This window comes from Camellia sinensis, chromosome 5 (genome assembly GCF_055761805.1).
Source record: "Camellia sinensis isolate YWXY chromosome 5, ASM5576180v1, whole genome shotgun sequence".
In the NCBI taxonomy this organism is placed as follows: domain Eukaryota; kingdom Viridiplantae; phylum Streptophyta; class Magnoliopsida; order Ericales; family Theaceae; genus Camellia; species Camellia sinensis.
Window position 1 is genome coordinate 165,734,322 of NC_138965.1, and position 24,864 is coordinate 165,759,185.

The 24,864-nt window shown below is 39.9% G+C and overlaps 1 protein-coding gene across 1 annotated transcript; it reads right to left on the reverse strand.

Moving 5' to 3' along the window:
* Positions 1-22,081: 22,081 nt before the first annotated feature.
* LOC114276596 (putative polyol transporter 6) lies at positions 22,082-24,482 on the reverse strand. The gene is made up of 2 exons (XM_028218381.2): positions 24,212-24,482; positions 22,082-23,581 (listed from the first exon to the last, which is right to left on the reverse strand). The coding sequence occupies exons 1-2, from the start codon at positions 24,420-24,422 to the stop codon at positions 22,194-22,196; spliced, it is 1,599 nt and encodes a 532-aa protein (XP_028074182.2). The 5' UTR covers positions 24,423-24,482; the 3' UTR covers positions 22,082-22,193.
* Between the last annotated feature and the right edge of the window lie 382 nt (positions 24,483-24,864).

Consider the following 24,864-nt stretch of genomic DNA (forward strand, 5'->3'; position numbering starts at 1 on the left):
ATCATCTGTTCTTTTTCCTTTATCTGTGTTCTCCTTCAAACCATTTTGACATTGTTATTCTTGTATATCCATCGCAGACTACTTTAAAATACTCTGTTATGCTTGTATATCCATCCCAAACTAGTTTAAATATAATTTGTATGCTTATAGATGGATGGAAATAATTCCGATGGCAATGAGAACACCAAAATATGGACGCCCAGAATTGAAACGAAATTAATAAATATGTTGAGAGATAAAGTTAGAAACAATCAAACAACGGGCCGTACTACTTCGTGGATAATTAGGCATTGGAATCATTATGCAAATCAGTTGCACAACATATATGGATTTCGGTATACAGGTGTCAAGGTGCGCCAAAAATATCAGTGATTGAAAGCTGATTACCAGACATTTAAGCGATTACAGGCATAGACTGGTCTGGGATGGGATCCTATTATAGGCACTGTTGTTGCACCCGATGAATTTTGGGATAAGGTTTTCCATTAATCTGTACTATTTTGTAATTTTCTTTTAAACATTTCATGATATATACAATGCTGAATTCTTGTTTTGTAATTGTTGTAGGCTAGCAGAAATGTGAAGAAGTTTAGGACAAAAGGGTTTGAATATTTTCAAGAAATGACAGAAATTGTTGAAAATTGTTGTGCCACAGGGGCCCTGTCTCGTGCATCCACACAAGGACCCCTTGACTCAGAAGAAGAAGATGACATGTTAAATAAATTTTGGAACGCTGATGTTGGTGGGAGTAACGCTGGTGGGAATAATGCTACTGAGGCCATTTTTGTTGACTTATTCGGGGATGAGTATATGGATCCAGCAAAGGGCAAAGGTCACAAGAGGGGCCCTACAACCAGCCAGACTGACAGTGGTCGTTTCAAAAAGTCACGGTCAAGTGGGTTTGATGATGTGTGCACAGCTTTCATATCCTATATACAAGCCAAAATAGGACATTCACGTGCACGAGAAAATGAGACTGAGGCTGTAAGTGCAGGTGGTGATGATTATTCCCTTGATGCATGTCAAGATGCATTGCTTGAGCTTGGGGACATACCACCGTTGCAGTACGTTAGGGCATTGACACTGTTCAAGGATAAGGAATGGCGAAGGTTTTTTATGCGCACTCCTAGCCATTTGCGCCTAGCCATGATCCTCGCTTTGCAGTGAACTGAGAAGTTCTGTGTTGCTTGTATTAGCAAATCTTCTTCGCTGAACTGTTTGATGATTTCATTATTCCTGATATGGTTTTTCTTATTTTTTTTTTTCATTCCATCATATCCTCTTTCCTTTTCTATGTTCGTATTTTTTTTTTTTTTTTTGAACTTTTAAGTGCTTTCTGTTATATTAAAACTATGTTCTGTTATTATAATATGACCATGTGTTAAATAAATTTTGTTCTCCTCTGAATTTTACTGTTTCACCAATAACGCGAACTATTACAACATGAATAACATATTTTATAATTATGCTTTTACTGTGATGTAGACGAAGGCATATGTCATCCGACAGAGAAAACAATACAATGGAGCTCTCATCAGAGGAGGATGAGGTTGTTGATGATTTTATGGATTTTTTGATGATTGCTTTAATGCATGACTATATCAACGCGTCAAGTAGTCGCCGACCGCAACGAACGTGTCCATTCAGAGGTGATGATTACATCTTCGGCCTATTAAATGGCCATCCAGAAACAATGATGAACGTTATGCGAATGGATGCACAAACATTTATTTTATTGAAAGACATTTTAGTCCATAATGGCTTTATTGATACTGAACATATGCATGTCAGTGTGGAGGAATCACTTGGAATTTTTTTATACACTCTTGCACAAAATGATCGCCATCGAATAATGACAGATAGATTTCAACACTCCACAGAAACAATTTGTCGGCACATAAAAATTGTTATGCGGGCATTGTGCAAGCTTTCATCATCGGTTATCAAACCACGTAACCTAGAGGACATACCGGGAAAAATTTTAAATGACAGGAGGTTTTTTCCCTGGTTCAAGATACGAACAATATAACTATCATGTAAGTTTGTTCATATCAATAAGTGTTAATAAATATTTTTTTTTATTATGAAAGTAATATCGAAGTTTGTTTCGCTTTTAATATCAAACAAATATCTGTCAATTAGGATTGTGTCAGTGCTATCGATGGCACATTGGTGGATGCATGGGTCCCTGCTTCAAGACAAAATACATTCCGCGGTCGGAAAGCAACGGTATCGCAAAATGTACTCGCAGCTTGCGACTTCGATATGTTGTTCACATTTATTAATTCTGGATGGGAAGGTAGCGCTCACGACAACGCTATTCTGCTTGACTCTATTACACGAGCTGATTTACAGTTCCCACACCCACCCAATGGTGATTGTCCCTGAATAACATATGGTACACTTTTTTCCTTGTCTGTTTTTGTACATATCAATTGACAGAATTGTGTATTCATTATTTACATATAGGCAAGTAATATTTAGTTGATGCTGGTTTCACGAACATGCCTGGATTTCTTGCCCCATTTCGGTCTCAACGGTATCACTTGCAAGAGTTTCGTGGCCATCGTTATGCAGGACCTAAGGAATTGTTTAACCATCGACATTCGTCATTACGCAATGTCATAGAAAGAACATTTGGTGTTTTAAAGAAGCGCTTCCCAATATTGCGGTCCATGCCAAATTACAAGTCTACACGACAAGGGCCTATCGTGATTGCATGTTGTGTAGTGCACAATTAGATCCGTTTGCATGCAGCTATGGATCCATTCTTTATGGAAGCTGATAATGAAATGGCCGCAGAAGCAGAAGCAGAAGCAGACGGGCTTGTTAGAGACCAAGCTGACTACGTTGACATGTCACAACATGGGTTAACGTCCCAATCGAACGTTAGGGATGCAATTGCTACTGCTATGTGGAAAAATCATGTTCACCATGCATAGAAAAGGGATGTGAACAAGGCAAGTGAATATCGTACTGACTACTGGTTGTCAATGCGTAGTTATTTGGTAAATTATTTTAGTCATTTTGACACCGTTACTACAAAATTTCGCCCTTCCTTGTCAGTTTCTGTGATTTACTGACTTCTTTTATCTTCTTGTAGGATAACTAATATTGAGGACAACGATTGGGCTAAATGGCAATGAAACGAAATAAAACACAAACATCATCGCATGGGCAATGAAGATAATGGTTTTCGCAAATCAGTGTGTACTTAAATATGTTGCTCATGCAATGTGTAATATGCAATTTTATGTATAGTCTAGCAAAGACAATTTAATATGTTGTTATTAATATGCAATGTGTTTCTTAGTAACTTTCATAAATAAATATGTTGTCATTAAATTAAATGTGGTGGTGGCAGATGGGTGGTGGGTGGTGGTGGGTGGTGGGTGGCAAATGGGTGGTAGGTGGTAGGTGGTGGGTGGGTGGGTGGTGGTGGCAGATGGGTGGTTTTGAGTGGGTGGGTGGTGGGTGGTGGGTGGTGGGTGGTGCTGGCAGATGGGTAGTGGGTGGTGATGGGTGGTGGTGGTGATAAGTTCACCATTTAAAAGTGTAACAAATAAAATAATAATAATAATAATAATAATAATAATAATAATAAAAAATTAAATTAAATTAATTTAAATAAAAAAGTAAATTATATTTTATTGTTTTATATCACCCGATTTTATAGCAAAATATTATTTTATATGAAAAATGTGTAAAAATTCGCTGGGTACATCTTAAAGTAAGAGTGTATAATTTGTGTAAACGCTGGGGTATTCTTTTTAATTTTCTGTACAGAAATTTATATTAACTTTTTTTTTTCCTTTTCATTAAGAAAAAGAATGTTTATTATTAAATTGTAACTTGTTTTATTTAATTTCAGAACATTAATTTAATTTTATATTATAATTGATGCAGAAAAATTATTTAATAATTGTGTAATTTTTATTCATTTTATTCAAATGAAGGATTTCGTAGACATTTATGAATTACTATTTATTAATTTTTGTACAAATAATTTTTTCAATGCATAATTTTTTTGCACAGATTGTTATAACATTATAACTATGTAATTAAATGATTCAAAAAAAAAACACGTCGTTGTTATTCATTACGTGAATAGAAAAGTTTATAACAAAATAACAAAAGTAAAACAATCACAACAAAACTCACCAACCCAAAACAAAAAAAGAAAAAAAAAATATAACCACCATATCTGTGAACCATTTTACTTGATTTTTAAACAAATTAAGCATCTTTGTCAGGTGGTGTTGGAGGTGGAGGGAAATGCTGATGGTACAGCTGAGTGACTCGATGGTCAATCAGATCAATGCAGTTCCTTGTCAGTTCAGCACGTCTCTCTGAGTCTACACGAAACTCACCAAATTGATGAATTAGTGAGTTCTGAGCAATGGCAATTTCATCGAACCGAGTACCAAATTCATCGAGCTGAGTACCCAATGTATTGAGCTGATTAGCCATTTGTTGTTCCCATTGTAGGCGCTGATTGTACCGTTCTTGTTCCAAGACTAAATAATCAGTCCAGTAATTGGGTTGCTCATTTGGTGGCATGGCATTGTCATTGGGTTCTTTCTCATCAGGTATTGGTTGATTTTCAAGATTAATAGAGCCCATCAAGGTGTCCACACCACCAGCTCGGGTCAGTGTATACTCAGAAATTGGTGAAGTGATTCTGATCCATCCTTCACCTTCAAGGTTCACATCATGGGCGTTGAAAATTATGGTTAACAAAGCTCCAAAAGGTAGTGACCGGCCACTCAGAGTATCCAATTTTGCAAGCATCATTTCTTTTAGTAATATAAAGCATAAATCTAATTTTTGTGCAATTTCAAAACAATATAACAAGTAAACTTGAAAACATGAAACACTATTATAATGTCTTTTTTTTAGAGTGATATTTTCAACTATCCATCGATGGAGAATACGAAGGTGAGGTTTTAAATGGCTGACTTGTAAATTAGTGCCGCTAAATCGATTGTCACAAATTGTGGTATAAATCTGAGTGACATCATCAACAATTTTTTCTAATGCGGCCTCATTTTGAAAATAACATTGTAAATCTCCTGTTTCAACGCCAATAATTTGTGCAAAACGACGGAGAGAGTGTGCGATTCTTTTCCCCTTAACATAAGAGGTAAGACTGAACGGTTCATTTTGTTGGTCATCCAGTGTCAAGTGAACATAAAATAATCGTAGAAGACGGGGATATATCTTATTTGGCAAATTATTTAATGGTAACCATCCCATTGTATCTAATTTGCCAAGTAAGAGTGAATCATATTTAGAAGGCAATTTTACATTTCTCCCCGTTATAATTGGTCGAGTGATGAAATGTTCATAGGCTTGTTCATAATAATATGTTGCAAAATCATTAGTTGGATAGCCATCATGTTGTTGCTGTGGGGGTGGTACAGAGTTTGAGGATTCACCAAGTTCGGGCCTGATTCGTTTTGTTCTTGGCATGATTGTTCTTGGCATGATGATTGCAAAAGTGAAAGAAAATTGTATATTAAAACATATGAGAGGTAAAAAATATGTATGAAAAATATACCAACCATTAGTACATTTTTATACATACAAACTTATTTTTATGTAAAAAATAAAATATAAAAAAATTTGGTGACAAAATTTAATTAGGCCGATGCCATAGAAATAGATTTTTATAATAATAATAAAAAAACCATAGGGAATGATATTTCTCATTTATATTGGGTTTGTTTCATTCAGTTTATTATAACTTAGAAACTGATAATCAGAAAAATAAATGATAGTGTGACAAAATTAGAACAGAAATCAGAAAATATAACAGATGAAAATGGAACAGATATGAAACAAAGCGAACAGATACAGAGGTGGAATGGTGACTGGGCCGGGATGACTGGCCGGATGTCCCGTGGGATGACCGGCCGGTAGACCAGTGGGATGACCGGCCGGTTGTCCTCCTCTTCCCTCCCTCACTCCCTCTGAAGCTAATGTCTGAAGCTAATATGAAGATGAACTGACATCAAAACTAACCTGTAAATTATGGAAGTGGAGAAGGAGGACCTAATGAGATGGTGGATATGCTTCTATTTCTCTAATTTTTGTTTTCTGATGTAACTGGAGAAGGTGTTTATGAGATGGTGAAGTTGGTGTGGTAAACGGAATGAGATTAAGATTTAATAGAAATGGTGAGGTTCAAAAGGTTCAGTTTTGAATTTTTTTTTATGTACTTTTTATTTGTTAAATATTATTTGATTTTAATACTATTACTTTTTATATATATATCACATCCGTGTACTGAGTACACAGCTGCAGCCTCTTCTTTTTCTTTACCTCAGTGTTGAACACACAGCTATGAAACAATAGGGGGTAGGCAATAAGTAAGTGAAATTACTATCTTACCCTTTATATTTTGTTCTATGTAATCACTTTCCATTTAAGTCAAGAGGGCCATAATAGTCATTTTGTATGTCAATTCCACAATTATATGAGCTCAACGGGTACAATAATGCATTGCATTTCTGTTGCAACATATGGATGAAATTCATAACATGTAATAAATGGAAAAAAAAATTGATAATGTTTTGTAAGATTTACGTTATGATTTGTATTTTAAAATATTAAATTTAGTGTATTTATTCCTTCTTTATTTATGTATTTTCAAAAGTTGTTGACTTTAACAAAATGTTAGAAAAAAATTTAAAACGTATTTTACAAATGAATTGATAGAAAAATTAATTGACAGAAAATAATTGACATAAGTTTATTTTAAAATGAAAAAATTATTTCGAAAAAACAATTATTAAAAAAAATTACAAAATAAAAAATTAATTGACAAAAAAAATTAATTTTTAATTTCAGTATTTTAAAAATAGTTTGGTTATTATTGTTGATAAAAAATATGGATATCGATATATGAATTGTGTGTTTGATGATAAATTATTGGTTGAATTAAGTTTTGAAAACTATTTTCAAAACACATCACCAAACAAATTTTCAGCTTTCACATGTCACATCAAACTTTCAAAACTTAATTCAAAATACATCTTCAAAACACAATTCAACACTCCATTTAAAAACCATAACCAAACAAATTTTCTACATTCAAATCATAATTCTACAACTCACAAACTCAAAATATAACTCATACTCTCAAATCACATTTACAAAACTGTACGGGGAAGAAATAAGTTTCCTCGTATAATCCTGTTGACTAAGTCCACGCTTCTCCGTTCGACGTCGCTTTGTCACCTGAAAACACAAACGTGAGCTAGCCGGCGGGTGCGTGCCGGAAACCTCTCCGATGCCTAAGTCAGAAAACTCGACAAATAGACAAAGCTCTGGGTATTCTGAAAACAAAGTTGTGTGTTACCTCCTCCAAGGTGATGTTTGTGAGCTTTTTATAAGTTTCGAGTGGCACAATCCTAGTAGGATTTCTATTCCTCCATGCAGAGTCCTCCTAGGATTCATACTCCTAAGGATAATGCTTATCCTTTTACACCCCCCCACTGCTTAAACCAAGTGGGATGGTTTTCACCATGGCCGAACTGTCATACGACCGAGATAAACCTGGTTATACTGAGCCACAGAGTAAGTCGTACTAACAGTAGTTCGGTTCTTCCTCTTGCTGCACCATATCTCGGTTCTTTCATGCATGAACCATGGTGTGTTTGGACCGATCTACCGAGTAGCAACATTCCGACCGACCTACCCAGAATACATCATGACCGGACTATCTCTGAGACCGGCCTAACTCCAAATTGCACGGACCAAAGCAACTCAACATCTCTTCTGGGCCGGAGTAACTTTATCACTCTTGAACCGGAGTAACTTTATCATTTTATTGGGCCTTTTTAACCAGTCCTTCGTACTTTGGGCCATAAAGTCCATCTCACAGCTCGGCCCAATTTTTACCAAAAATTACCCTCTCAATTGCCCCTTAATTCCATCTGCACAGCATGATTGGGATTACCAGTCTACCAGCCGAGCTAAAGTTTTTTAAGCCTTTCCAGCCGAGCTAAAAACCCTTTAGCCTATCCAGCCGAGCTAATTTTTACTCCGGGCTCTGTTTTGTCCGGTCAAGACGTCCCTTCAATCACGACTGTAACGCTTCCCTTTCCAATGACACGTCGCGGGCTCTGATAGGCTGGGGGTAGCTGTCACGCCGCCCTCGTACTACGAAATTTTTGAATAGTCCCGCCCTTTTTACCTTTCGTCCTTTACACAAAACAACCCTTCCATTTTTGAATCACTTACTCTACTATTCTTCGTCTTCTCTCTCTGTGTCTCTATTTCTTCAATCCTGAGTTCGTGCTCTTCATTGCTGCAACTGCTCCATCTCCGGTTCCCTCTTCTTTAATCTGGTAAGTAAACCCCATTTTCTTCCTCTGTTTTGCTTTCGTATCTCACTTTCTATGTTTTTGCGAAACATATTTGTACATTTTTGTTTTTGCTTCTGTACTTTCATGAGAAAATCAGTAGAACTCATGCGTGTATGAATTATTCTGTAGAAAACTAGTCTTGATCCAAAATTATGTAACAACTGAATTAGGATACTGTTTGTCCTATATAGGTAGATCACTTTAGACAACAACCGAACTAGAACTTGTAGAGATAACAGCAGCTTCAAAAAATAACCAAATTTCGATCCAACTTAGCCGAAATAAGATCACCGAACGAAGTTTGAACACATTAAACTAGGAACCTCGGTCTTCAACCGAGCTAAGCCTTTGGGGCTAAGCTAGCTTTCTTAGTTTCTAAACCAAACTCAGAAAGCTGCCCCTAGAGGCTCAACCGAAGTAACAAAACTCATAGTTCAACCAATTTAGGCCTTTGGGGCTAAGCCAGCTTTCTTAGTTTTTAGACCGAACTCAGAAAGCTGCCCCTAGATGATGAACCAGTCTAATAAGCAACCTGCTCAAACCGAGCTACCAAACCTTTTGACGAACCGAGGTAGAACCAGTTCACAAGGCCGAAGTAGGGCTCTTATACCTTGCTTTTAATTTGTAGCACGGTCCAATGATCAGTGCTTAACCCCTGTTTTCTACTTTGCAGACTTAGGTTGCCCAGGCACTCCTGCGTGCGCTCAACCGAGCTACTGAGCACAATTTTTGCACCAACATAACTTATTCGTAAATTATACAACAAATGGGTAAGTATAGGTATCTAGTAGAGACCCCTGGTGGTATGGCCGAATTCCGAAGGGATTATGGCATTCCAGACGATGTACACCTTACCTTAGCCAAGCAGGATATCATACCATGGGGTGAAGCAGGCTTTGTACCTTTTACCCTGCTTTCAATTATAGAGACCGGACTAAGGTTCCCAGTCCAGCCTTTAATTTGTGAGTTTCTTAGGCAAACCAGACTATGCCCAACCCAGCTATCCACCAATACATACCGGATAATAATTGGTATAGCCGAACTAAACCGCCAAGCAGGCCTGAACCTCGGTCTAGCCGAAATCTTCCACCAGTACTCCATAGGTTCCAAAGACGATGGCTGGGTTTATTACCTTAGGATACGCCGTCGTAGAGAAAAGATAATAAAAGATACGCCGGATAAGGATGTAAATGACGACGACTTTTTCTGGGTATCGGGAAATTTTGAAGATCAGCAAGCCCAAATCCCAGGCCGAAGTATCAATTGGAAAAAAGGAGAACCTGGTACAGTTACTTCGGTTTTATGCATGTTCTTTTACTTTGGTTTCAGATGTCATAACCGATCTAACAGTTGTATCCTCTTTGCAGACTCAGCTCATCTTGCTTCCCTGTATAGTTACTCAAATCTGAACACACTCTGAGCCGCATTACGGTTTAAAGAAAGGAGTTGGGCTAAGCTCCTAAACTTTGAGCCGACCTACAGATATAGCGGTCGCCGAAAAGCCAGAGTGACCGATTTCCTTCTTGAAGACGCACCAGAACTGGACCCAACCTTGCCCGAAATAAGACTTGTCCCACTAACCGCTGAAGAAGAGATGGCAAAGAAAAGCAGAGTCAGGGCCCTTCTGACCGCAACAACCAGGGCCAAAGTACCACTATCAGTTCAAACCCAAGAAGCGGTGGTGGCCCTTCCTACACAACAACCGTCCTCATCCCGCCGAACCAAGCGAGCCCGGACTGCCGAAACTGAACAAAACTTGGTTGATGAAGACGAAGCTGTTGTTCCACCGAGCCTGCCACCGAGCCCCCAATCCGAGCCTACCAACCCAACTACCACCATCTGGGCACCGAAGCTAACCTTCAACGACCGAGATATCAGAGATTCTGATTCGGTTGTTGCTGACAAAGATCATCAATTGGCTTTCAACCTGGCCAAGAGTGTGTGCCTCCCCAAAGATATGGAGCACCACCAAAAGCAACTAAACACCGAATTGAAGTCCATCCGGTCTTCATCAAAGTCCATGATTTTGGTAAGTAGCTCTGTCCGTTTTTCTGTCTAATTTTTCGAACTTTCACTTCGGCTCAAGGGAAGTCTTCGTTTTGTCAGGCCTTACAGAAAAACAACATTACTTACAAGAAAGTCCTAGAGCTCAAGAAGACAACAAGGCAAGCCGTGGCAGAAGCCGAAGCGAAGGTGGCCGAGCTAGATGAAGCCAGAAAACAAATGGCCGAGCTACAAGGTGAGATCGGTAGACTGACCGGACTGGTTAGTTCGGCCGAGGCCGAAAAGCAGAAGGCTGCCATTGCTCTGAAAGACAAGTACCTACGCGAGCTGGTGAAGCTGGAAAGGAAGAAAGATGCCGAAATATCCCAGGCGAAGGAGGACACAAAAGAGGCCGAAAAGAAAGGCCACAAGAAGGCAGAGGATATATATGTCAAACAGTGTGAGGCCGCCAAGGATCTGTTCTTTAAGTGCGGCTGGAGGGGAGCCGTTGAGAAGCTCGGTCATGAACCACAGACCGAGGTTTTCAACCCTCCAGCCTACTTTATACCAAACTCCCTCATGGAATATGCAAATGCCATGCAATATCAGTTTCTTGAGGGCTCAGACTCTGATGAAGACTCTGCCCTTGAGGATACTCCGGTTGTGCATGTAGATCAGGCAGTTCGGTCGGAGCCCATGGTGGAAGATCTAACTATTGATCAACCAGGTGAAACCGTGGTTCCGACCGAAACCACTCTTGCGACTGAAAACGACCTTCCGCCTGAAGCCGGTCGTCGTTCTGATGCTAATGCAGCTTTTGATGCCGAAATTGAAGAACTTTTTTCTTGATTTTGCACTTTTTCTCTTTTTTGATACTTTTTGTCTTTGTAACCAGGCTATGCCCCTCTGTACATGCTTTTCAATGAATGAAAATTTTGTTTGAACTTTTATTTCGGTTTTGATTTGTACTTGCACTTGTAATGTCTTCTATTGTTCCTCCAACTGCTATTCCGGTTTTAAATGATTAAACTAACTATGCTTACCAGCCAACCACTCCTTAGCCGACATTATTACTTCTGCTGAGGAGTACTCAGAGTCGGTTTAATTCAGCCAACCACTCTTTGGCCGACATAAGTCACTTCGGCTGAAGAGTACAAAGAGTTGGTTTAATCTAGCCAACCACTCTTCAGCCATACCCATACTTCGGCTGAAGAGTACAAAGAGTAGGTTTAATCCAGCCAACCACTCTTCAGCCATACCCATACTTCGGCTGAAGAGTACAAAGAGTTGGTTTAATCCAGCCAACCACTCTTCAGCCATACCCATACTTCGGCTGAAGAGTACAAAGAGTTGGTTTAATCCAGCCAACCACTCTTCAGCCAAACTCATACTTCGGCTGAGGAGTACAAAGAGTTGGTTTAATCCAGCCAACCACTCTTCAGCCATTCTCATACTTCGGCTGAAGAGTACTAAGAGTTGGTTTATTCCAGCCAACCTCTAAGTTAGTTTTTTCCAGCTAACTTAGAACATTGTTTGGTTTATTTCGACCAAACGTCCTGCAGCTTGGATCCTTATCCTGGGCTTAGGAAGGGTGTTGGTTTATTCCAGCCAACCTCTAAGTTAGTTTTTTCTTGCTAACTTAGAATATTGTTTGGCTATTCCGACCAAACGTCCTGCAGCCTGGATCCTCATCCTGGGCTTAGGAAGGGTGTTGGTTTATTCCAGCCAACCTCTAAGTTAGTTTTTTCCTGCTAACTTAGAATATTGTTTGGCTATTCCGACCAAATGTCCTGCAGCCTGGATCCTTATCCTGGGCTTAGGAAGGGTGTTGGTTTATTCCAGCCAACCTCTAAGTTAGTTTTTTCCAGCTAACTTAGAATATTGTTTGGCTATTCCGACCGAACGTCTTGCAGCCTGGATCCTTATCCTGGGCTTAAGAAGGGTGTTGGTTTATTCCAGCCAACCTCTAAGTTAGTTTTTTCCAGCTAACTTAGAACAAAAGGTTTGTAATATTCCTATCTTCACTAAAACTAACTTTTACAAAGAACAACTCATGCTGAAAAAGAATTGGTTGTTTTATTGAAAAAAAATAAGAAATTACATGTTTGAAAGAAAAAAAGCTAAAAATAAAACAACTTGAGATTGGCCGTGTTCCATGGCCTAGGGATTGCTTTGCCATCCTTGTCTTCTAGGTGGTATGCCCCTTTGCCTGCTAACCCAACCACTTTGTAAGGACCTTCCCAGTTTGGCCCTAACTTGCCATCTCTTGGTACCAAGGTGTTTCCCATTACTTTGCGCAGTACCCAATCGCCGATCTTGAATTGTCTTGGATGCACCTTTTTGTTGTATTTTCTAATTAATTCTCGTTGGTATGAAGCAATGTGAACCAATGTCCTTTCTCTTCTTTCTTCCGCAAGGTCGAGTTCCAACGCTATGGCTTCTTCATTTAAGTCTGGATCAAAATTTTCGCTTCGGATTGTGGGGAGGCCAACTTCCAGTGGGATTACTGCTTCTATTCCATAGGCTAAGGAGAATGGTGTCTCTCCTGTTGATCGTCGAGGTGTGGTGCGGTAAGCCCATAAAACATGAGGAAGTTCGTCCGCCCACTTGCTTTTTGCCTTCTCTAGTCTTTTCTTAAGTCCATCCAAGACGACTTTATTTGATGCTTCTGCTTGGCCATTCGCTTGAGGATATGCCGGTGTAGAATTGTAGAACTCTATCTTGTATTCTTCACAAAAGCTTCTGAAGATTCTGCCGTCGAACTGAGTGCCATTGTCTGAGATTAGGGCTTTTGGTATGCCAAACCGAGTGATGATATTCTGCCAAACGAACTTCTTCATATCTTTTTCTTTGATTGATGCCAATGCTTCTGCTTCCACCCATTTTGTGAAGTAGTCTGTTGCTGCGATAAAGAACTTTCTGTTGCCGGGTGCTGTTGGGAGTGGTCCTACTATGTCCAAGCCCCACATTGCGAATGGCCATGGGCTAGTCAATGGTAGGAGTTCTCTAGCTGGTTGATGTATTTGGTGTGCGAATTTCTGGCATTTTTCGCACTTCTTCACATATTTCTCTAAGTCTGCTTGCATGTATGGCCACCAATATCCTTGCGAGATGGCCCTGTAAGCTAGCGATCTTCCCCCTTGATGGCTTCCGCACACCCCTTCGTGTATTTCGTACAAGAAAACTTCTACTTTGCTAGGATGTACGCATTTTAGGTAGGGTCCTGAGAATGGCTTCTTGTATAATGCTAAGGATGGGGAGAGCCAAAATCGCCGTGATTTCGCTCTTATTCTGTTGGCTTCTTTTTTCTCTTCTGGTAGGATGCCGTCTCTTAAGAACAGGATGATGGGATCCATCCAAGAGGGGCCTAGTTCTGTGCAACATACTTCTTCTACTTCGGGGTCTTCTATGCTTGGTCTAGGTAGGTAGTCGGTTAGTAGTGGATGAGGTATGGAGGTACCTGCCATGGAGGCGAAACCTGCTAGTTCGTCTGCTCTGCTGTTTTCTTCCCTGCCGATTTGCTCTATCCTTACTACTTCAAATTTCTTGATCTCTGTTCTGACCAACTCTTGGTATTTGGCCATCCTATCATCCTTCGCTTCATAGTCGCCTGAAATTTGATTTACCACCAGCTGTGAGTCGCTGTAAACCATTAGTTCGGTGGCCTTCATGTAACATGCTGATTTGAGTCCCGCGAGAAGCGCTTCATACTCCGCTTCGTTGTTTGATGCTGGGAAGCCAAAGTTGATTGCTTGCTCTACAACCAGGCCGTCTGGGGAGATGAGGACTATGCCAAGTCCTGCACCATGCCGGTTGGATGCTCCATCCACAAAGAGCTTCCACATCTCTCCAACGAATAATTTCCAACACGTGGAGGGGTTAGATGATGTCGTGGGGTCAAGAATGGTGTTTTCTTCAAGGTCCATGCTTGTTGTCTGCCCTTCGTCATCTGATTGTACTGTTGGTGATCCTTTGTTTGTTTCTTCCTTGTTGTCTTTAGTCTGGTCTGCCTTGGAGTCTGACTGAGTGCTTACTGCTAGGGGTTGCGTTATTCTGGCGTCAACTTCCATCCCTAGTTTGGTTGTGTCAGTTAGGTCGACTGGGCAGATATGATGACTACCAGGAGTAAACTTTGCGACGAAGTCTGCCAAAGACTGGGCCTTTACTGCGGTTCTGGGTTGGAACTTGATGTCGAATTATCCCAACTCTACCGCCCACTTCAAGATTCGCCTAGAAAAGTTCGCCTTCTCAAACAAAGCTTTTAGTGGAAAAGCTGTGAGGACGACTATGGTGTGGGCATGAAAGTAGTGTGCCAATTTTCTGGAGGCCATCATTAATGCCAATGCTAGTTTTTCCAGTGGCAAATACCTTGTTTCGGCTCCCAGCAGTGTCTTACTGACATAATAGATGGGCAAGTGTTGGATTCCTTCTGCACGAACCATCACTGCGCTAACTGCATGCTGAGAGACTGCCAGGTATAAGAAGAGTTCTTCACCAGGTACTGGGGTAACGAGCAGTGGTGGGGAAGACATATACTCCTTCAAGCTTTCCAGAGCTCGGTCGCATTCTTCATCCCACTCAAACTTGGCTTTTAAGGTATGAAAAAATGGTCGTAGTCTATCTGACGACCTGCTTATGAACCGGTTGAGTGCAGCTGCCATGCCGGTGAGATGCTGCACTTCTTTTACCGAGTTTGGTCTCTCCAGACCTTGGATTGCCTTGATTTGAGAGGGGTCTGTCTCTATACCTCGGTTGGTCACGAGGAAGCCCAAGAATTTGCCAGATCCTACCCCGAATGCACACTTGGACGCATTGAGGCGCAACTTGTGTTTCTTTAGGATCTCAAACATCTCGCCTAGGTCCTTAAGATGGTCATTCTCGTCCTTGCTTTTGACCACCATGTCGTCGATGTAAGCTTCCATTGTTCTGTCTAACAATGGTTCAAACATCTTAGTGACCATCCGTTGGAATGTTGCCCCTGCGTTCTTTAGGCCAAAGGGCATGACCTTGTAACAGTATAATCCTCTTGGAGTTGTAAAAGATGTGACCTCCTGGTCTGGTTCATGCATGGCGATTTGGTGATAGCCTCTGTATGCATCCAGAAAGCTAAGTCAGTTGTGCCCCGCCGTTAGGTCCACTAGTTGATCTATCCGCGGTAGAGGAAAGTTGTCTTTTGGGCACGCCTTGTTGACTGTTTTGTAGTCGACGCAGACTCGCCATTTGCCATTTTTCTTTGGCACTATGACTGTGTTGGAGATCCATCTTGGGTAGTGCACTTCTCTAATTGCTCCTGCCTCCAGTAGGTTGCCTACTTCTTCCGCCACTATTTCGGCGTGGTGGAGTGCCGATCTGCGTGTGCGCTGAATGACCGGTCTGGCGGATGGGTGGACATTGAGTTGGTGACTGATGAAGTTTGGATCAATGCCTGGCATGTCGTAGGGCGTCCAAGCAAACACTTCGATGTTAGAGTTCAAGAATTCCAAGACCTCTAATCTCTCAGTGCTGGACAACGACGAGCCAAGCAAGAAGAACTTATCCGGGTTCTTCTCATCTATTTTTACCTCCACCAAGTCCTCCACCGCTTTTTGATCAGCCTCTTTGCCGACGTCTGCGAATAGTTCATTGCTTTCAGGTTCCTCCACCGAATGAACGTATCCTTTGGCAGCGCGGCTGCCATTTACCGTGGCGAAACATTGTTTTGACATGATCTGATCTCTATAGACTTCTTCAATTATACCGGCGTCGTTAGGGAACCGCATTACCTGGTGGTAGGATGATGCCACCGAACGCATGGCGTGCAGCCATGTTCTGCCCAAGATGATGTTGTAAGTGGAGGGGACCTTCAATACCCAGAACTCCACTTGTTTTGTTACGCTTCCTGCTCTGACTGGAAGAATTATTTTGCCGACGGGCCACTCTGGCATGGCGTTGAATCCAATTAGGGGAGAGACTGCAGGCGCCAAGTCTTTGTCTTGTAGCTTCAGTTGTTTAAATGTGTCGTAGTACATGATCTCACATGAACTACTCTGGTCAATCAGAATCCGCTTGACGTCAAAATCCTTGACTCGGAGAGTGACGACCAGGGCATCATTGTGAGGACAGTATATTCGATCCAAGTCCTTATCCGAGAAGGACATGACGTTTGTTGCCTCTGTCTTTCCCTTCTTGATGGCAGGTTGGGCACTTAACACCTCTCTAAAGTGCTCAGCCTTCTTGATTGATCCTCTGAGCTCGCATACACGCTCAGGTTCAAAGACTCCATGTATTACATTGATAATGCCTTGAGGCGGGGCGTCAATTGGCATTCTGTTGGGATTATTGTGATCCTGGGGGGCTGGTTGCGTCCCTCCTTCGATGTACTTATCCAAGTGGCCTGCTGCCACCAATTCCTCCAAGTGTTGTCTCAATGGTGTGCAATTCTCAGTGCGGTGCCCTTTTTTTTTGTGGAAGGTGCACCGTGATCTCTCGTCATAGTCCTTCTGAGTTTCTCCTAGCTTGGCTGGCCACTTGACGAAAGGCTCATCTCTTATCTCACTTAGAATCTGATATATCGGTTTCTTGAACACCGTGGTTATGGCTGTGCGGATTCTCAACCATCTCTTATCGGGGTCTTCTCCGTTATCTCGTCTGCCACGTCCGTTTCTGTTACTTCGGTCTACCGTGTTGACCTTGGCTGAGGTTTTCTTTTCTGGTATTGTGGTCGCACTGGATTTTGCCTTGGCACGTGCGCCATCCTCTTTTACCCTGATGTGCTGATGCACTCTTTCCATCAGGGCTTCCATAGTGAGGGGTGGCGTCATGGTAATCGAGTCCCTCAGTCTGTTCCTAACTGGAAGGCCTCTTTTATATTGTGCAATGGCGAGATTGGTGGGGCAGTCCCCTATCTGATTGAACGTCTCCCAGTAGCGACTGTTGTGGGATCTGAGGGTCTCTTTTTCACCCATGTCGATGGAGAGAAGCTGGTCGATCTCCACCGGGGTTTTAGTGTTCGTTCGGAACCTTATTACGAATGCTTCTGCCAATTGCGCCCAAGAGGCTATGCTGCCCTCAGGAAGTTTCTCGAACCAAGTCAAGCCGAGGTCGCCAAGACTTGATGGGAAGAGTATGCACATTAAGGCCTCGTTTCGCCTGTATACAGCCATGACTTGGCGAAAATGGCTTAAGTGTGAGTAGGGATCCGTCTTCCCTTCATATGTAGTGAATTTCGGCTGAAGGAAGCCTGATGGTAGGGGCGCGTTTTCGATCGCTGGAACAAACGGTGAAGTTTGCAACCTTGCTAATGCCTTGTCCGTCGGTTCATAGGCAGGGCGTGGTATTGGCATTCCAACCTCGACACTTCCATGCGTCCGAGGAGCCAACCGCTGCAAGGCTGAAACTCTATGTGGATCCCTTGCCCTGGCATCCTCCTTGCATAGTGCTTTCTCTTCGAGCACGGTTCGTAAGTCGGATGATCTGGGTAATTCCGTCTATTTAGATCTGGTTTGGTGCGAATGCGAGGGCCAATATGTGCTTCCTTCAGTGTATGACCTTTCAGATCTCGTCCTCTCAGACCTGGATTGACGAGTTCTGGAAGACCAGGATTGAGTGTCGCCTGTCCTGAGACTTCTGCTCTCTCCTTGCGAGGGTGTAGTATTCCTACTACGATTTTCTGAGTGGCGAGGGGGCGTTTTGTTTTTGCGCCCCTCTCCTGTCGCCACTTCTTTTTTCTTCATCTGGCGTTTCAAGGCCTCCATGTCCGCCGCCATCTTCTTTATCAATTCATCTTGCTCTTTCACGCGATCTTCCAGAGCTTGAGGGTCGATCCTCCGTCTTTGCCTGTCGGGACTCTGAGAATGGGATTGACGGGGGCTGTGAGTCCGTCTCCCCCTAGCATCCCTCCTGGAGGTATGTCTTTGGGGCTCCAAGTCCGCCATGGGAGGGACAGAAAGTAATCCTTCACGCCTTGCGCCCCCTTCTGGAGTTAGTCCGTCGACGGCGGACTGCGGCAATTCTTCAATGTGTGCCATTGAATGTAAAGGGGAGAAGCTTTAATCAAGAGGTTTTGTTCTGTCTGTTCTTTCCCATAGACGGCGCCAATTGTACGGGGAAGAAATAAGTTTCCTCGTATAATCCTGTTGACTAAGTCCACGCTTCTCCGTTCGACGTCGCTTTGTCACCTGAAAACACAAACGTGAGCTAGCCGGCGGGTGTGTGCCGGAAACCTTTCCGATGCCTAAGTCAGAAAACTCGACAAATAGACAAAGCTCTGGGTATTCTGAAAACAAAGTTGTGTGTTACCTCCTCCAAGGTGATGTTTGTGAGCTTTTTATAAGTTTCGAGTGGCACAATCCTAGTAGGATTTCTATTCCTCCATGCAGAGTCCTCCTAGGATTCATACTCGTAAGGATAATTCTTATCCTTTTACACCCCCCCACTGCTTAAACCAAGTGGGATGGTTTTCACCATGGCTGAACTGTCATACGACCGAGATAAACCTGGTTATACTGAGCCACAGAGTAAGTCGTACTAACAGTAGTTCGGTTCTTCCTCTTACTGCACCATATCTCGGTTCTCTCATGCATGAACCATGGTGTGTTTGGACCGATCTACCGAGTAGCAACATTCCGACCGACCTACCCAGAATACATCATGACCGGACTATCTCTGAGACCGGCCTAACTCCAAATTGCACGGACCGAAGCAACTCAACATCTCTTATGGGCCGGAGTAACTTTATCACTCTTGAACCGGAGTAACTTTATTACTCTTGAACCGGAGTAACTTTATCATTTTATTGGGCCTTTTTAACCAGTCCTTCGTACTTTGGGCCATAAAGTCTATCTCACAGCTCGGCCCAATTTTTACCAAAAATTACCCTCTCAAAAACACAACCAAACACAAGCTAAGTTTGTCAAATTAGTTAAGTCATTTTTTAAAGCTTTTAAGCTACAACTAAAATAAGTCGCAAAACGATGTGTTCGTATAACTTTCCGTTCTAATTATCAACTTCAACCAAATAAGCTAGTATACTCAATGATGGGGGAATCCCATAATAATTGTGTAACCAATTGGTCTCCAAACACTGCAACAAAAATCTCAAAAACTACAGTGTCGACCAAAAAAAATTTAAATACTTCAACTTTCTTAAAATAAATTCAAGTTAAATATTTAGAGTAATGTTATAAATAATATATTTTTTTTAGTCGTATTTTCGCATACTAGACACAAAACAATGGAGCCTATATTAATAAATTACACATTCACTTGTGTCTTAAAGTGTAAAGAACCGTGCTGGAGATCCCCAGCTCCAAGGACCCCACCACCACCCCCACATGTGGGGGTTTACGGTTGGATAAAAAATATATATATAAACCAATCACACCCCACTGGGGCCTGGGGGTCACCCCAGTGGGGGTCTGGGCCAATTTCCGAGTGTAAAAATACAGAAAGAAAATAGATTATTTATAGCATTTTACAAATAGTAATGATTCGAAACTCTTGTTTTTAAACGATTTCAAACACCCAACCACTCAAGATGCGAATATATAAAATAGTATTTCATACTATTTCATTCTCAACCAACTAGCCTATTTCAGTTGGCCACCTTTATATACTTCTACTTGGGAGGTTATCAATCATTACTAAAGATTGATAATTTCTCTCATATTATAATTTTATTTGTGAATTTTTCTTTCCCACTATGGAGTCTATTTGTTAAATTAGTAGTTGAGCTTTTAGATGTAATTTTTTTTTTTTATATTGGTAAATATTCTCCTACAAAAATATTTAATAATATTTCAATAGAGTATGGAAGACTATTTTTATTACGAGGTGAAAATTGAATTTTTTGAAAATTGACTTTTTTATTTTTAGTGAATTTTTAAAATATTTTAAACATTTTTTTCTTTTTAAATGCACCTAACGGAAATGTATCTAAAAAATAAAATATTTACAAAATATATTTTTGAAAAAATCAATAAATACACAAGAATATGAAAATATACTATTTTTATATTTTTGGTATTTAGTAATTTTTTAAAGATTTTTTTTCATAAATATTATATTTTTTAATTATATTTATATTAATTGTACCTAAAAAATTTTAAAAAAAATACTGAAAATACTTTAAAAAATTAAAAAAATTAAAAAAATTAGAACCAAAAAATGATTAATGTTACAAATTAAGAACTCAAGACTTTTTACTATAAAAAATATTATGTTGTTCAAGTTCAACACTCATGTGATGAGATTGCACTTTGAATTACACTTTCAAGTCAGCACATCATTTCATATGGATGGATCACCAGAAAAGAACAAGGAGCCAAAACGGTTGAATCATGCCAAAGTGGGGTGAGAGTTATTAAGCCTGTTTGGTACTACTTACAAATTATTTTAGGATGAATTACACTAATAGTTTCTGTAATTTAAGATTCGTGTCACTTTGGTCTTTAACTTTTTAATTGTAACACATTTGATCTTACATTTTGAATCTTGTTTCAAATAAGGATAATTGAAGATACCATTGCTTAATTTCAAAGGCAAAATTGTCAATTTGATAAAATATAACCTAATTTGACAAAAATAAATACCAAAAAATATTTTAAATTTCTAAAAATTATTTCTACCAACCAAAGATAAAATTATGTAAAATTAATAAATTTTTTAAACATTTTTTTTTACCAATTTTTTTTTTTATGTGTTTGAATGATGATCATGTAATAGGTGATTGTTAGGATTTTAATGTGTAATCGATTTATTTAATATATGAAATATTTTTAGTTTTGAATTTTTTGATTTAATTGATTGGTTTAATAATGATATCAAAATTATCGTCATATTGGACTTTTGGAAAAATAGAAACTAATCACCCATTATATGATTATCATCTAAACACATAATAAAAATTAATTTGGTCCTATCTTTAGTAGGTAGAAATAATTTTTAAAAATTCAAAAGTATATTTTGACATTTATTTTTGTCAAATTAGTTTATATTTTATTTAATTGACAATTTTGCCATTGAAATTAAGGAATGATATCTTTAACTGTCCTTATTTGAAATAAGATTCAAAATTCAGAATCAAATGTGTCACAATTAAAAAGTTAAGACCAAAGTGACACAAACTTCAAACTTTAGTGTAATTGGCCCATTATTTTATTTTATTTATATTAAAAAAAAAAGAAGAAACTTTCAATGTTTTTGTAGTTTTATATTTAAGTTTAAAAATATAAATCTTTTAATTTAATAATTTAAAAATATAAATAATATCAAACACAGCCTAATGTATGACACAGCAAATCAAAGAGACCAACTATGTGCACCAACTAAATTATTGCATTTTTTAAATTTTATTTTATTTACAATAGTAGTTGATTCTACATCATCATTTGGTATCGGATAAACTGATCATTAATATGAGTTCATGTAAGTAGCATGTGTAAAATATCTTGATTCAATTAGTGTTTCTAAAGTTATTAAAAGTTATATTTAGAGCTTAAATTTGTCAAGTAAAAATAAAATTTAAACAAAAATTACGTAGCCCGTGTTTGGCATAAACCCCTTGAAGGAAGTCCTATTCCTCTAGGTATGACTCATAACTATATGGAGCTGAGCTTCAACACAAAATCCTAAATGATTACCTGCATGAGCTTTGGCCACTACCTTTACCAAAAGAACAATGTTAGTACATAGAATTCATATAAAATTATTAAGAATATTAAACCTATTATTTAGATTTATTTAAGATATGAAATCAACCTTATTTTAAATATATTTCTTTATTTGGAATCTGTGTACATAATTTAAAAAAAAAAAAAAAAACTCTGTTACTTCTAATGTCAAACATCTTAATTAATTACACTATATTTCACTCATTTCCCTTGCCCTAACATTGCTGGTACTACTACTTTTGTCCTCAAAGAGTTTCCCAATCTCTTCCAAGCTTTTCCCTTTCGTTTCCGGCAAAAAGAAGTAAAAGAAAATCGTCCCAAACACCATGATTCCAGAAAGCACAAAAAACATTCCCCCAAAAGAAATCTTTTTTGAAATGCTCAAAAATGTCATCGCCACCACCCCGCTCACCAGTCGGTTCACCGACACCGCCAAGCTCGACCCTTGAGCCCGCAACCTCATCGGAAAAATCTCTGACGAGTAGACCCATGTAATGGGCCCAAGCCCAATCGAAAAGAACGAAACATCAGCACACACTGCCACCACACACAACGCTATGGCCCAGGTGGGCTTGTGGTCCGAATGCTCGAGAAACTTGGATCCCAAGCCTAGCCCCAATAAAGAAAATGCCATTCCAATTGAGCCTGTTAACAAAAGAGGCCTTCTACCAAAGTGGTCCAAGAAAAGGGCTGAGACCAAAACAAAAGAAGTCTTGGCAACACCCATGATCACCGTGACTCCGACGAGTTGCTTACGATTGTGAATCCCGGCCGCCTTGAAAACCTCCGGCGTGTAGTAAACCACCGCGTCGTTGCCGGAGGCTTGCATGAAGAAGTTGATTCCGATGGCGGCGATCAGAATCCGGCGAACGGGCCTAGTGGGCCTTAGAAATAACTCCTTCCAAACCCCTTCTCCATGCCAGCCGGCCCGAGAAGTTCCTTCGGGCGGGGCATCCACGGTTTCCGAGGCGGCTTTCGTGATTTCTTCGAGCCTCAACTCGGCTTCTTCTTCGTTTTCCGATGTTTTTATCAAAACCTGCCTCGCCTCGTCCAACCGGCCTTTCATGATGAGCCACCGTGGCGACTCCGGCATCGCCATGACCCCAATGCCCACGGCGATCGCTGGAACCGCCGCAAGGCCCAGCATTAGCCTCCAATTTATATTCTCTGGTAAACCAGAGAGTGAATAGTTGAAGATATACCCAATTAAGATCCCAATGGTGATGAAGACTTCAGGGAGTGAGGTGAGGAAGCCACGTGTCATTGCCGGAGATATCTCGGCGGTGTAGACTGGAGCGATCATGAGGGAGTACCCGACTCCGATTCCGGCTACAACACGACCCGAAATGAGGAAAGCGAAAGAGGGTGCGAGACCCATTAGGAGTGCGCCAAGTAGAAATGTTGCTGATGCCAGGACGATGGTGTATCGCCGTCCGATCATGTCGGAGGTCTTGCCGGAGGCAAAAGATCCTATCAGTGAACACACATTCAGTGAACCAACCAAAATCTCTACCTGGGTTGATGAGATCTTGAGGTTGTCTTTTATGTATAGCACTGCCCCACTCATCACCCCAATATCTGCACACAGAGACAACATATATTTTGTACATTTATTTCTACCAAAGAAAAAATTTATATATTTCTAAATTTATTAATATATGAATTTGTACGTATAGATTTTTTTTTTTTTTTTAAAAAAAAAAAAAAAAAAAAAAACCATGTTAGACTTGTAAACTCAGGTTTAGAGGCCGAGGAAGCCCAAGGGTAGTCAAATATCAAACCTCTTAGATAGGGAACTGAACAACTTACCATCCGAGTTACCCTCACATGATTTTGTATGTATATCAGTCCAAGGGTATTTGTACTTTTTTTTTTTTTTAAAATAAAAAAAGAGAGACAGGAGAGGGGATCCTAGAGCTCGAACCCAAAATATTAAACTGGTGTTTTTTCACTGCATCAATGGTCGTTGCTTTATTTCTATATATGAATATTTTTTTAGGAAAAGGAATATATGTAGAAAGTTATTGAAATTAGATTAATATATGTATAATTTTTTATTTTTTATTTTGATAAGCGAATCACGAAGTTGATCTGATGTTTTTTCACTGCACCAAAGGTTATTGCTCCACTTATATAAGTAATTTGGTGACATGGGTTGATGTGAAATTTAGAAAAATGAGAGTAAAAAGAGAATGAAATTGGACATACCATAACCCAAGAGAATGGAATTGGTTGAAGCCAAGAGAGCACAAGCCAGAGCATATCTGTTGAGAGGAGTTCTTGATCTTCTTCCATGGAGAGAAGAAGGAGGGGGTTTGTTGTGGTGTTGGGATTGATCAATTCCAGAGTCATCCATTTGAGTGCTATGGTGGTCAGAAGAAGAAGAAGCCATTGATTTCTCTCTCTCTGCTCCACACATTTGTGTGATAGAAGGGGTTTTTAGATCAGTGTCTGTGGGCTAACAGACACGGACAAACTTATTATTAGAGAGTGAGTTGGGTTTTGTTTGATAGTAGTGTTACATGTATCCATTAATATATTAATTAGTGTTATAATATTATTATTAACTTTATTTATATATAAATTATAAATATTTAAAATTATATCATATTATCTATTAACATATTAATTAATATATTAATTGATCATAACTATTTTATGGCATGGTTTGGCAAGTGGGTTTGGATAGATTTGAGGCTATTCGAGTCTTAAAAGACAAAATATATTATGAATAAAGCTTGAGACCCCCACTCTCAGTGACCCCCAATGACCCCAGTGCCACATGGCACCGCGTGATTGGAAAGAAAGGAAAAAAAAAATTGTTTTTGGCCTACTGGGGGTGCTGGGGGTGCCCCACTGGG